This window comes from Carassius carassius, chromosome 3 (genome assembly GCF_963082965.1).
Source record: "Carassius carassius chromosome 3, fCarCar2.1, whole genome shotgun sequence".
In the NCBI taxonomy this organism is placed as follows: domain Eukaryota; kingdom Metazoa; phylum Chordata; class Actinopteri; order Cypriniformes; family Cyprinidae; genus Carassius; species Carassius carassius.
The window spans coordinates 19752572-19766494 of NC_081757.1; the positions used below are offsets into that span (position 1 = coordinate 19752572).

The 13923-nt window shown below is 37.6% G+C and overlaps 1 protein-coding gene and 1 long non-coding RNA gene across 3 annotated transcripts; both read left to right on the forward strand.

Moving 5' to 3' along the window:
* The first annotated feature begins 1465 nt into the window (after positions 1 to 1465).
* Positions 1466 to 3500, forward strand: LOC132122623 (uncharacterized). The gene is made up of 3 exons (XR_009426415.1): positions 1466 to 1758; positions 3166 to 3205; positions 3293 to 3500. It is a non-coding gene; the product is annotated as an uncharacterized LOC132122623 (long non-coding RNA).
* A 3029-nt stretch (positions 3501 to 6529) lies between these two features.
* LOC132122603 (troponin T, fast skeletal muscle isoforms-like) lies at positions 6530 to 13721 on the forward strand. 2 transcript variants are annotated; one of them, XM_059532989.1, is made up of 9 exons: positions 6530 to 6843; positions 7756 to 7774; positions 7924 to 7969; positions 8074 to 8190; positions 8913 to 9104; positions 9205 to 9317; positions 9426 to 9516; positions 11360 to 11400; positions 13370 to 13721. In XM_059532989.1, the coding sequence occupies exons 1-9, from the start codon at positions 6816 to 6818 to the stop codon at positions 13404 to 13406; spliced, it is 684 nt and encodes a 227-aa protein (XP_059388972.1). In that variant the 5' UTR covers positions 6530 to 6815; the 3' UTR covers positions 13407 to 13721. The 2 variants fall into 2 exon arrangements, with proteins under 2 accessions (XP_059388972.1, XP_059388967.1); XM_059532984.1 differs by lacking the exon at positions 11360 to 11400 and adding an exon at positions 10795 to 10835 and having other exon boundaries at positions 6561 to 6843.
* Positions 13722 to 13923: the final 202 nt, after the last annotated feature.

Genomic DNA, 13923 nt, shown 5'->3' on the forward strand with positions numbered 1-13923 from the left:
ATATGCTATGGTAATGTTGTAAACATGTCTGTCAAAGTCTGTTGATATGCTTTGCATGAGTTTAGATTTAGGTATGGATGTTAGAGATAAATCCCTACTAAAGGATAAAACAATACTAAAAAGAATTTGAGTTTGTCTTTCTAAACAAAATGCAACCATATTATTTGCTTTTATAACGTCATAAATTCTGAAATATTATCAGCTGAACCAGCAAAAATAAGCAAAGTAACAGTGTTTGTAAAAACACATTTAATTTTAGGTTAATTTTGGTTCAATTGAGTTGAACTGTGGATCTTTTGGGCAGGTGTGAATACAGCAATCACACTCGGGTGTGGAGTAAACAAATGCACCGAGACCCAGCTGAAGACGGTGTCTCAGTCCAGTTCAAAATGAGCTCTGGTATGGTTGAATGGATGAACCAATCAATGGATGACCTTAGCACACGTGTGTTGTTGTTTACAATTTGTGGATAACTTGTAAAAAGGGCAGTGTGAAAGCGAACCACACCGAACAAAAATTTTTATTTGGTCCGGACCAAAGCAAGTGAACTAGCAGACTTTCCTGATGTGAATACACCCTTAGACTAAAAAAAAGAGCTGTACAAGAACCGGAATTTCTTATGATTGTTTGGACAATGTATTCAACGTGCAAACTATGGTGTACAAATATAAATTCTCAAATCTAAACAAGAACAATTGATATGCTGTTGTAGTTTTACAGAATACGACAACATATCTGTATAGTTTGATATTAAAATCTTCCAGTTGTATAAGGTCCATGTGTTTAGCTCCAACCTTTATCAAACTCATCTGCCAGTATGTCCAGAGTCTGACTTGACGTGGATCTGAGCAGACCGATCGTTGTTGTATGACATCAAAGTCCTGCGGGAGCGATTCAATCAAGAGTAGAATATATGTATTAGTCAGTAGCCAAATATGTTTTAACTGACATGGAGCCGGTCGCCACCTGGGGGCAGACATGTTGAGATCACACGACTAGCCAAATAGTCCTGGCTTTATTTCAGTCTCCCCTTAAATTGGGCCCTTTCCCTTGTGGAATAAATGAATTTTGTCTGAAAGTTAATAGCCCATTTCTACACTGGCACTTACATTTTTGTGTGATGCTGCATCATGCAAAACATCAAACCCAAAGATATACTTAAGATAGTTTTCATTTTACTGATTGTTGTACACTTTTTTTTTTTTATTTTATTTTTATTTTTTTTAAAGCGCATTCTTTCTGTGCTTGCTCCACACAGAATCACTATTGTGGACAACAACAAAGATATGTACAAATAATCATCGAACTTAACACAGAGAAAGAGCTCAACTAATTTAGCTTTGTACGTATCATCGGTCCAAAAGGGCTGTGACGTCTACCCTGTGTCCTCCTCCCAACAGCATCCACAAAGACATTTTGTGTCCCTCTGTTTACAACAGCCAGATTTCTAAATGATCCTCAGACCCTTAGCATGCACTCCCTCTTAACTTGGGCTTATTTTGGCTTGCCTTGTGCTATGACAGAATTAGCGATTGGGTGCCTCAGCTTTCCAAATCTGATCATCCTTTCATCCAGTACATACTGTAGGTCTCCATATGGTCCAGATTCCCCATCCCCCCACATTCACTCTTCAGCCAATGAGATTCCTTAGAAGATCAAGTATCACTATAAGTCAAGGACTTAAGAAGTTTCAAGGTTCGCAGAATCTTGCAGCCTGTCTTCGCCATCAAGACACTCTCTTCTTTCGGCTTTTCTGAGGTAAGAGTTTAAAGGTTTGGTATCTTCAAAAGAGTCAATACAAGGCTGAGCGGACATTTCTTTAACCCTTTGCTCACTGATGACGGTGCTTTATTCTTTTGAACGTTAAGGAAGGATTCAAGTTGACGAGTCATTTTTTGCTATATGGTGTTATTTCCCAGTGTTATGTTGTAAATTTTTTTCGTAAAAGATGAACTTGACAAATGTGAATGGAATATGCTAATAGATTTCACCTCAGCTGACAGCCTTGATCATTTGAGGGTGGGTGTGGACTCTTCTGTAGATGGTTCTGTCTCAGTAAGGAACTTTGTAGATAACAAACTAAGGCCAACACAATGCAATTTAGGATTTACACATGGTTGGCTTCCTCTTTGTCCTATCCTGTAAATCACTACTAATGATAGCAATGACAATAGAGGCTTAACAAAGAACAGCAGACAACAGATAGTAGCACAAACAGGGTGGTAGACTTAGAACAATGCTCCAATGATTTCTCAAACACGGACTAGATTGTTGTCATTTTGACACTAATACAATGGATATCGTAATTGCACATTATATTGGTTCTGTTTTGATGTTGCATTCACTTTTTGATTCATGTCAGAAAAGAAACACATAAATAATCTGGCATTCCTTCCTTTAATGGCTCATAATACTGTAACCAGACAGTCATGCCCACATAAGGAAGGGCTGAAAGAACCAGAGCCTCACTGTCAAAAGAGAGAGAGAGAGAGAGCTTATGCTGGGAAATCTGATCATGTGTTAATCTCCAAAGCCTTCTGCAGCTGTGCTGGAGATATGAGTCACAGCACACACACACACACATATTTCTGAAGTTTTTATTAGTGAGGGCATCTGGTATATGGAATTTTTTTCATACTAATATCATGATATTTCTTTTATCATACCCAAAAGCTTACAGCACATAATTTATGTTCTTGTTTTATTTGAGAGGAAATAATTTTACATTTATCCATGACAATTTGTTTAATGCTTAACATTTGTTTTTCTGTCAGAATTTGTTTTTTTACATTACCTCTAAATTGAATCACATTTTAGAATGAAGGCATTATTTAGTTTTTTCTCTCTTTTGTTCAGAGCTTCATTCTGTTGAAGATCTGCTCTAAGTTCTAACTCTGCCAAATTAATTTTGCTCTGCTTTGATCATATATCATTTCTTTGAAGAAATTAAGTCAGACAGTAAATGTTCAGCATATTCAGACACACAGCTGTTTTTAGCTAACTGGATGAAAAGGATGTCATAAAAATGTAACGAGTTACCTAAAATATTTAGTCTGTTGAGGTGCCTTTCACACCTGTCACGTCAGTGATTGACCCTGTCACACAGTGGTACAAAACAAAGTCTAAAGAACAATCGCAAACACTCTCTCCGTCTGCTTCGTATAGGTCTAAAGCTCCCTCTCATCATGTCCGACACAGAGGACTTGTAAGTATTCTGACATTTGATGTAATAAAATGTATATTCAAACTCTTTGGTCAAGACTAATGATAATATTTCCTTCTCTTCAATCAGTGGGGTCGAGGGTAAGTACTGAATTTGAATTCTTATTCTTATTATTGTCATCATTATTGCTGTTAATTTGTAGAAAAACATATGCCTTAGCCAGGATTTTCAATTCTGTCTTGTGTAAACATGTCCACTCAATATCTATTTCCATTTTATTTTAAATATTATTATCTATATGTATTTTTCAGTCAGCATCAGTGTTTTCTTGGTATGTCAGCAGCATTATAAATTGATTCATTAAAAAGCACATATTTCAAATCTACAGTATATCCAATGCAAGAGTGTCTTGAATTTGCTTGTAGTGACTGATATTGTGCCACCTGCTGTTTGGCAGTTGTTTCATGAATCTCATGCCAGCATACTGCCTTCTGCCACTGCCACAGAGAGCTTTTTAAGAAAATCTCTGGAGGCTAACATGTCAAATGCACGCAGTGGCTGGGGGCAGTATTAACGATGCTCATGTTACTGGTGTTCTCTGACGTGAATGCTCATGTGAGGCTACTGAACTGATCAGAGCACTGACTCCACAGAACACCAAACAAAAAAAGGCTCGGCATGCATTTAATGTATGATGTAATTCAAATTCTAATAGTGTAAAAAAAATAATAATAATAATTTTGTAATTTTTGTATTCCTTTACTGCTTTCTTTTCTGGTATATGAAGAGTACGAAGAAGGAGGTAAAATAATAAACAAACAAATAATTAATCACCACTACTACAACCAAACCAACCAAGAGGATTTGACAATTAACTAGTCTTTCAATGTACTAATTCAACACACTGTTTCCTTATTCATTAAAAAATGTCTGACACTGTCTGTAGTAAGTTGTAACTAAATCAAATAAAATAATTAACCGAAACTAGAAAATCATTTGCTGAACTAATCTTTATCTAATTCAAGAAGCTTTCAAATGTCAACCTTCATCATAAAATAAACTAAAACCATAAGCATATTAATCATATTTATGGTAGGAAATCTAACCAGAGCTAACCAACATGTGCTGCCCCCTACAGCTTGAAGAGTGCCATGACCTTTGATGACTGTAACGATAAAATCTCCATAATCATCGGGAAGAAGGAGGCGGGAACCGGCGGACAATCAAATAAAAACTTTAATAATCAAAATAAATACAAAACAGCGCAACAGCCCCTCACGGACGACTGTCGCGCACAAATAAAAAGCAAACACAAACTAAAAACCCAGGCCTGGTCCTCTCTCGTCCTTCACTGTCGTCGCTCCAGTTTTATATGCTTCCATCTCCTCCGTGGGACTCGAGACCGGTGGGTCGAGCAGGTGTCGCTCATCTCCAATCACTCCACCAGCCTCGCCCCGTTCCCACGGCTCTCGGCCCCGCCCCACTCGTCACAATGACCTTTTAAGCAGAATTCATAAAGCAGATTGGAATATTCCAGTATCTGGCGGCCTGAAGTTCTAAATTGTGTGGCTGCTGAAAAGGTCATTAAATAAACCGTTGTTTTGATGCGTTGTCTATGTTTTTTCAGATATTAGTATGTGGATTATATCTGAGCATAAGGTGTGAAATTTATTCTAGTTTATTTTCCTATCAAACACAAAATAGATGGTTTTGGATTATTAGGATCAATGGCTTTGGCAAGCAGGGAAAAACAAAGTCATTTCTTGTTGGTGTTATGTTTGGCATGTGGAATCCAGGTGTCTCAAGGTGTCATCATTTCATAACAGGTTCTCCCGCTATGTGCATCCTGTCGGCCAACTATACATTTCACACATGGCTTTGTCTCTCTTTCTCACTTTAACCAATACATAATCTCCTATTTCTGAATGCTACCTCCTCTGCAACGCATTAACTGTTGATAACCTTCCTTACCCTGGTTGCTTGCTGCATGTATTATTAGCTGAAGAGGTAGTAGAGATAGAGGTAGCCCCAGAAGCAGCACCTGAGCCTGAGCCTGAGCCTGAGCCTGAGCCTGAGTCTGAGCCTGAGCCTGAGCCTGAGCCTGAGCCTGAGCCTGAGCAAGAACCAGAGCCAGAGCCAGAGCCAGTGGCAGAGCCAGAACCAGAGCCAGAGACAGAGCCAGAAAAACAGCCAGAGCCAGAGCCAGAACCACAGGTGCATGAGGAAGGTATGTGAGATGAATATTCATTCATCCTTCCCATTCCCCAAAACAAATAAAAACCGGCAGCGCACTTCATCGGCTACTTAAAAATCAGCCACATTAATGTAGTTTGCCAGTAGTACCCTTCACCCCAAATCCAACAAAACATTAACCACTACTGGTGGTACCTCCTCTTCATTTCAGGCCCACCATGAGACTACCAAATGGTGACAGAGCTTAGATCCATGCCATTTCAGTCCCTTGTGGTGCATTTGAATTATGTTTCAGAAATGTACAATTTCCACCCTTTATGAACAAGGAATATTTTCCAATTTCGAATTCACTTGCAGACCAATGGGGAGTGAGCTGGAACGATCAAACTCTGATGCAGTGCTTGTCACACCTAAAATGCAGCTTACCTTTAGGGTGGATGCAGGAGGCCTGCAGTGTTAGGAAACAAATAGTACTGTAGCTTAGCCATCTTAACAGCTTTTTCAGTTCTATTAAAAAAAAAAGAATTTTGTGTTGGGGTACACTATGTTTCTTCTCTACCATACCAAGTTATAAAGTCATTCTGTTCTGAAAAGCAACACTGTTCTTGTGAATTAAAATTCGAACTAAGCATTTTGTAGATGATACTAATCATAATAGATTAAAGTAGCATGACTGTAGATGAACTATTGTATAGCTGGAGTAGCTTCCCCAACACTATAGAGGCCCGAGCTGATAATAAATCCCACTGCAACTCCTGCTCTAGCAGCAATGACGCTTATCAGATCACTGAAAACTCTGCACTTTTCTACATTGAGAACTGTCTCTGAATGCTACTCTAGGATGCATCTTGAAATAGAACCTATTCTATTGCATGCATTTTAATAATTCTGCAACAAATGCAGCTGTTTCATAATACTCATGGAATGACTATTAATTGTTCAGTATATCCAAAGTAATTGTCAAAGGGACAAAATGGGCTATAATAACTTATTCTTTCTGTTTTCACTGGCTTAACACTGGAAAGACTCTCTTTGGCACACTGATTAAATTAAATATATTATACTTATATATTAAATTATACATTAAATATTCCATTTAAATATAACTTTTCAAAGCAAAATGCCGAAAGTGTCAAACAAGATGCCATCCATTATTAAGGCGCTTTTGTCCACTTTGAAATACCAGTCAATGTTTTACGATCATATGTATGCTAATAGAGGTTGGTCATCAATATGTTGTTATTTAGTTTATGTTCTTTTAATTGCTTGCTCATATTGAGGTGTCCCATTGAAAGTGATTACCTAATTCATTCATCTGAATGTTTCTCTCTGAATGTAATCGATTTCTGTCAATGTATCCTGATATAAGTTGGCACCTCAATTTGAGTGTCCGCTCAGCTGAACTCTGCACACAAAGCAACATTAATGTTCTCTATTTTACTCTTGCTTTCAACGCTTCATGCATGCAGAGGCCTATGAAGAGGAAGGTATGTTTGTCATTTTCTTGTATTTGTTACTTCTGATTAGAAAGAAGGCATGGGGGAGGGGTTAATGCCTGAAAGTAACACAGTGAAATCAGATCCAAAACCTTACGACATAAGATTGACTGAATGGGGAGACACAGTAAACTTGCCTGAAGTGTCAATTGAAACTAACCTTAAGTCAAGAACAAGGGTGAAAGAATATGAAATGCTGACATTGCTCTGTGCTTTGCTTATTTTTGCATGAATGTGCCACACCAGTGGAAGAAGGGGGACAAGATGGTAGTTGGATTTCCTTGTGGAAAATATCTGGTCTGGATGTGGCTTTTTGCTTGTGTTTTTGCTGTGAAGTTCAAGCCAAATAATTACGAAACATTGCAATGGCTCAAACATCTCATCTAGGTCACCTGCAGAGTCCAGTCAGCTATATAAAAAACTCCAGTTTAGATGCTGTTAGTCAAAAGAGATGGGAAAATGAATGAAGGGTAAAAAGATTTCCACGAGGCTTTGTTGTTATGTTCATTCTTGAAAGCGTGAGAGTGGTCCACTTGCCAGGAGTTCTGTGTCTGTTTATACTCATGTACTTATAAGCACCTCACGATCTGAATTCTTATGCAATGATTTTTCTATATTTCTTTTGATCACGTACTGTACTATATTTGTTTCACAACTAACCCAGTTTATTAACATTACTGAAACGATTGAAATTCATATATGTTATTTACTTTGGAAACATGCATTCAGAAGTTACACACATCATTCTTAAAGCTCAGGTAATATAAACCAGCACTGAGTTGTTACTAAGAGTAACTCCATATTCATTCCCAACAGAATTCCCAATGATTGTTGACTGAGCTTGTTTTAAACTCTCTAACCATGTTACATATCCCTCTCCCTTTTGTTATTTTTTCACAACAGAGGAGAAGCCCAAGTTCAAGTAAGTAGAACTGTCCACTAAGCACTTTTTATAGCCGAGCAGCCAATTCCAATGCTGTGATGCAATACAGCATCCTCAGAGTGTTACTGAGGAGCTGGGCAAGATACCCAGAATCCCACTAAAACACATTTTGCTTTCATTCCCTTCAGACCAAGTGCACCCAAGATCCCTGATGGGGAAAAGGTGGACTTTGATGTAAGCAAGCACTTCATTGGATACATTATATTATAATGATAATACTATGTATTAAACTTTTTAAGAATACATGTTTCAGGTCATAATTTTGTGTATGCAAACAGGACATCCAGAAGAAGCGTCAAAACAAAGACCTTGTTGAGCTGCAGGCCCTGATTGATGCCCACTTTGAGCACAGGAAGAATGAAGAGGAAGAGCTTATTGCTCTGAAAGACAGAATCGTGAGTATCAGCCATCTCTTCAAATTATCCCACTAAATAGGTGGATACTCAACAAATAAATAAATACAGTATGTGGAGATTAAATATTGAAGTTGAAATGATCTACCTGTATCTTATCTTGAAGCTTCCTCTAAGAAAAACAAGAAAACAAATAGACTTTAAACAAGACGATCACTGCAACAATATTACAGTAATATTAATACTCATAAGAGATCATTTTCACTGTGATTTTTCAATGTGATGCGAGAGATTCAAGTTTCTCACGCCAGTTTCATTTTCCTGGATCAGTCTAGGTATGGAATAAAATATATTGCTATAAAATGTTTTTGTTATTTGAAATAAAGCTTAAGATAAATAATTGTCTCAAATAAAGTTGAACAATACTTGAAAAACTTCTATTTTCATGTAATAAATCAAAACTGAAATGAAAAATAAAACAAAGCTAATGACAAAGGCACTAAATTACAAAAATTAAAAACGAAAACTGAATATTAATAACTTTAAATATGAATAAACACTATTGTCTAATAGTACATAAATAATACTTAAATTACCCTGGGCTCGATGAGCAGAATGATACAGCAAATAAACGAAGGCGAATAAAATGAAACATCTGACAGATGATATAATATCAGGATGCCACTGACCAATCAGAATCAAATATTCCAGAGCACCTTGTTTCAGAATATTAAAATGGACACATTTAATGTGTGCATGTGCAGGAGAAAAGGAGGTCTGAGAGGGCAGAACAGCAGAGGATCCGCGCTGAGAAGGACAAGGAGCGTCAGGCAAGACGTGAGGAAGAGAGGCTGAGGAAGGAGGAAGCTGATGCTAAGAAGAGAGCAGATGAAGATGCCAAGAAGAAGTCTGCCCTGTCTAACATGGGCTCCCAGTACAGCAGCTACCTGCAGAAGGTTTTTCTATCAACCCCAACACTGATTCTGTCAATCATTACTGAATACAGTACTGTATATAACTATGAAAAGTGTTTTGTTTGCATATTGCTAAAAACAGGCTGATTCAAAGAGGGGAGGTAAGAAGCAAACTGAAAGAGAGAAGAAGAAGAAGATTCTGGCAGACAGGCGCAAGCCTCTGAACATTGACCATCTGAATGAGGACAAGCTGAGGTCAGCACAGATCTGACACCTCTATGGGAAAGACAACTTGTTCTGATGAAACTTTGAAAGTTTGTGTGTGTAATCTAAATGTGTTTTGGTGCATATGTTGGTTTACAGGGAGAAAGCTAAAGAGCTGTGGGACTGGTTGTACCAACTGGAGGCTGAGAAGTTTGAGCACATTGAGAAACTCAAGAGGCAGAAGTATGAGGTGAGGGAGCTGTCCAATGACCATTTACACAATACAACATCTGTAAAATGATTTTACTTTATATTACATTTGTTTTACTAGGGGAGATGCACTACTTTGTCAACTGCACCCTGGATAAGTTATAGCCTAAAGGGATAGCTGACTCAAAAGTGAAAATCTCTGTTACAAAGAGATGTTAGACAGAATGACAATCACCATTGGCTATCACCTTTCATTTTCATTGTCAAATGTACATAATTCAGTGTTGTCTGAGATGCACATTCTGCCGGTCAAACAGGTTTGGAATAACATAAATATGAGGAAATGATGACTTTCATTTTTTGGGTGAACTATGTTCAGTGGACAAGCATAAGCACAGTTTATGTACAACTATAAAATCATTCCATCTAGCTGCTTTTAGCTGCTTAAATGTAAAGCCAATGCCTTGTCAGTTATGGCCCTTGAATTTGATTCAGATGTGGTGTGGATTTTCAGTGACTCTTTCTGCAGGTTACATGGATATGGCTTTTGGTGGTGACAAGTCTTTGTGAATCATTAAAGAATTTATTCAGTTGATTCATTCAGAAACTAAACACCTATTGTGTGTTGCTTGGAGACACAACACTCTCTTAAAAATAAAGGTGCTTCACGAGGCCATAGAAGAACCTCTTTGTCTAAATGGTTCCATAAAGAACCTTTAACATCCGAAGAACCTTTCTATTTCACAAAAGGTTGTTTGTGGAAACAGAAGGTTCTTCAGATTATTTAAAAAAGGTTAGAAAGAGATTATTCTTTAAATAATTTTTTACTGAATGTCTCTATGTGAAACCAAAAATGGTTCTTCTATGGCATCGCTGTGAAGAACCTTTTGAAGCACCTTTATTTTAAGAGAGATGTTGATTCTGCTTCGGCTTTGTTTTTGCTGGTGGAACAAATTTTTTTTAAAGAAGCGGTCACATTGTTGGCAAAACATTATCTATATATTTCTACATAAAATTTCAATTGTGTGACCTATGAAGCAAAGCTCCCACTAAATTCACTCTTAATCCAAGTAGCATTCTGCTGATCAGCGTGAATGAGCGACCAATCCGAACCCACTGTGAAATTCCTGATCTCATGGAGTTCTATTGTTGACTATATTTCATGATATCTCATTTGCATAATTAAATCGCTATGGGAGTTTGACATTAAAAAAACGTGAACATATCAGTCATATATGTGAGAGCAGGTCGTACAGGTTATCTAGAGTGTGTTTATGTGCGGTAGCTCAGGTCTCAGCTGTGTTCTGCTGTTCTGCAGGTTACTACCCAGCGTAAGAGAGTGGAGGAGCTCAGTAAATAGTGAGTAACTGGAAATGTAGGAAGTTAAGGCTTTGTTCAGCAACAGGGACATGACGGCATGGTCTGCATGCATGAGACTCCCTGGTCTCCATGGCTTCTGGGAAACAGGTCGATTCAGACCACAGGTGAAAGGTCAAATGTACTGTGTTGGTCTCTTTCAATCCAGCAGCTAAAGCAAACCACTGATCCAACAATCTAGCAGTAGAGATGTGAATCATGGTAAACTAAAGTTAGTCAGCATCTGAGCTTTCATATCCCAAGATGTTTCTCCTGCAGGTAAGTGTGTGTGATCATTTAAGCTCAATACCGTCTTGCTGAGGGATCCTATATAACAGCACAAAACACTTTGACCACACAATGCTGCTCCATACCAGCTCTTGAGGTCAGCACGTCCTGAGCATCGAGACAGAATGATTTGTGTGTGTTTGTCAGCACTCAATGATAGAGGACAGCTATCCCAATCCAGGATCCTGTGGTTGAGGTATGATCTGGCAGGTGTAAAAACGCTCATGTGTTGTTTTCAGGTCATCTCTCTCAGAAACCGCATTGATGAATTGCAGAAGCAGTGAGTAGCTCCTCCTTACCACACGCACAGTAATATTACTATCTAACTTTAATCTAATATCATTATCTAATCATTTCACACCCCATGAAAACTCTCAAAGACACTGTCACTCACAAATAAGCTGCCAGTCATATTGGATAAAAAGTCGTAAAACTGTCATTGGCAGCACAACTTTACAAAACATGTCCTAAAACTTATTTACGATATAGGGCTGTAGTCTTGAAGCTGTTGTAGAGATGGTAAGTATCTGGGACATTTTTGTAGCACTGTGACAGATTTACTGAAGCGTGAAGCCTTTGAGAGTAAGTTTCTGCAGAGCTGTAAGAGTTTTGTCCACCACAGTCAGACAGTGAACCCTCGTTGCAGTGTCCTCATACATGCTCCCCGAGTACGTTTACATGCAGAGTTTGATTTCAGTAGGACTAAAGCAATTCTTCATCTGTTTTAAATGGTATGTATAAACTTTAGTCTGACTGAATTCTGTTTTTTTTGTAAAGTTAAATTACCAAAATATTGGAATTACAGTTTGCTATGGCAAACATGCCTTTATGCTGCTTTCAAGTGCGACTACAAACCCGTAAGACATGTCCCTTATTCAAATTTGAAACTTAACACAGACGTAGTCTAAATAAAAGAAAATAATTGTATGCCTATTGTGCAGCACTTATTTATCCATCGTATGACAACTAAATAGTTTTGTTAATAAAGAAAACAGTAAAAGTTGAGCGATTGACCTTAAACCATTTGCTACAGACTTGATTTCCAATCACTGATCTCTCTATATGGATTATGTTATATATTATAGTTCAGTGTTGTGTATCCTCTAAAATTCTGGGTTTCTGGGTCATTCATGTAATGCTTGTAATTCATAATTGACTGCAAATATGCTAATGCATATTTGCTAATGCATGCTAATGCTAATGCAAATATCGCTAATGCATTGTGTCATATATGTGACCCTGGACCACAAAATCAGTCAAAAAAAAACAAAAAAAAACAAAAGTAGATTTATACATAATCTGAAAGTTTAATAATATTGAAAATTAAAAATCAGGAATCTCAGGATGCAAAAAAAATTACAATATTGAGAAAATCACCTTTAAAACTGTCCAAATTAAGTTCTTGCCAATGCATAATATTGATCAAAAATTAAGTTTCAATATTTTTAAGGTAAGTTTTATTTTTTATTTTTTATAAAATATCTTCTTGGAACATGATCTTTACTTAATATCTTAATGATCTTTGGCATAAAATAAAAATCAATAATTTTGACCCATACAGTGTATTTTTGACTATTGCTACAAATATACCCTAGCGACTTAAGACAGTTTTTGTGATCCAGGGTCACATATTTACACTTGGACAGACAGATGAAGACTGTAACTGGATTATAACCGTGCATGTAAACGTACTTGATTTCTTAAGTTATTTACAGACAATGAAAAATAAAGCTCACTCTTATATCGCTCAATGTGAAATACGTAGTGTAGCTTACATGGCACAATAAAATACTTGTCTGTTCCTGATCTGGCTTATTTTTCATTGGTGCCAGCAAATCTGAACTGTGATGAATGTGTTTGGTATACACAAGGTAATGAGTGGTGTAAATGTGATGTGTATCAGCTGCTGCTGTGATTTAAGACTAAGACAGGCCTGTTTAACAAACTGACAGAGCTCAGAGAAAGAGTGGTAAGTCCTGCATGGAGTGAACGTGGTTTCAGTTCCATGTGCATGACAGACTTTGTGTGAACACAGTAAGTGAGAAGAACATCCTGCAGGACTGGACTGAGAAAACTGTGTTTGTAAAGATATGACAATCACATGGTAACTATTGAATACTTACATTTGATAAATTAAATTACATCTAAAAAAATTAATGGATCCCTGTCCTGTATGGTGTTTTTTGGTCTTTCTACTGGTATGTCTGTTACGGTCAGCACCACTAACTCACTCTTTCTTTGCTATTCAGCTCCAAGAAGGGCGCTGCTGCTCGCCGCAGAAAGTAAGCTTTCATGGAGGAATCTACACTCGTGGTCAAGACATGCCTGCTCCCTGCATCTCTGGGCTCTGCCTTCAATCACCAGGCATCTCTGATCCCAACCAATGTTTGCAGTTTACCAGAGGCTATCAAAGGCGATCTTCCACACCCTGCATGACATTAACACTGTCCTGTCTTAGCAGTAGTTGCTGTAGGAACTTCTCCCCTTGCTCTGTCTTATGGCTCTCACCTTCCGTTTTTGTAAATAATGTTTGGCTCACCAGCTTTATCTGTTGCATCTGGCAGTTCAATAAAATTATTCTTCAAGTCTGATAAACTAGAACTGAGCATGTTTCCTGATTATACTGAGAAACTTGGATGCTTAAGCACTGAATCAAACTGAATATGAACATTGTAAGTCTTCTGTTCTACTTGACATGTTCACAGTGGGCTCCATGCTTTGGATGTATTCATATTGCTGCAGATCGATGGGTAATTAGCCAATGACAGTGTGGATATGTCATTCTCTCCAAAAATAATGTTTC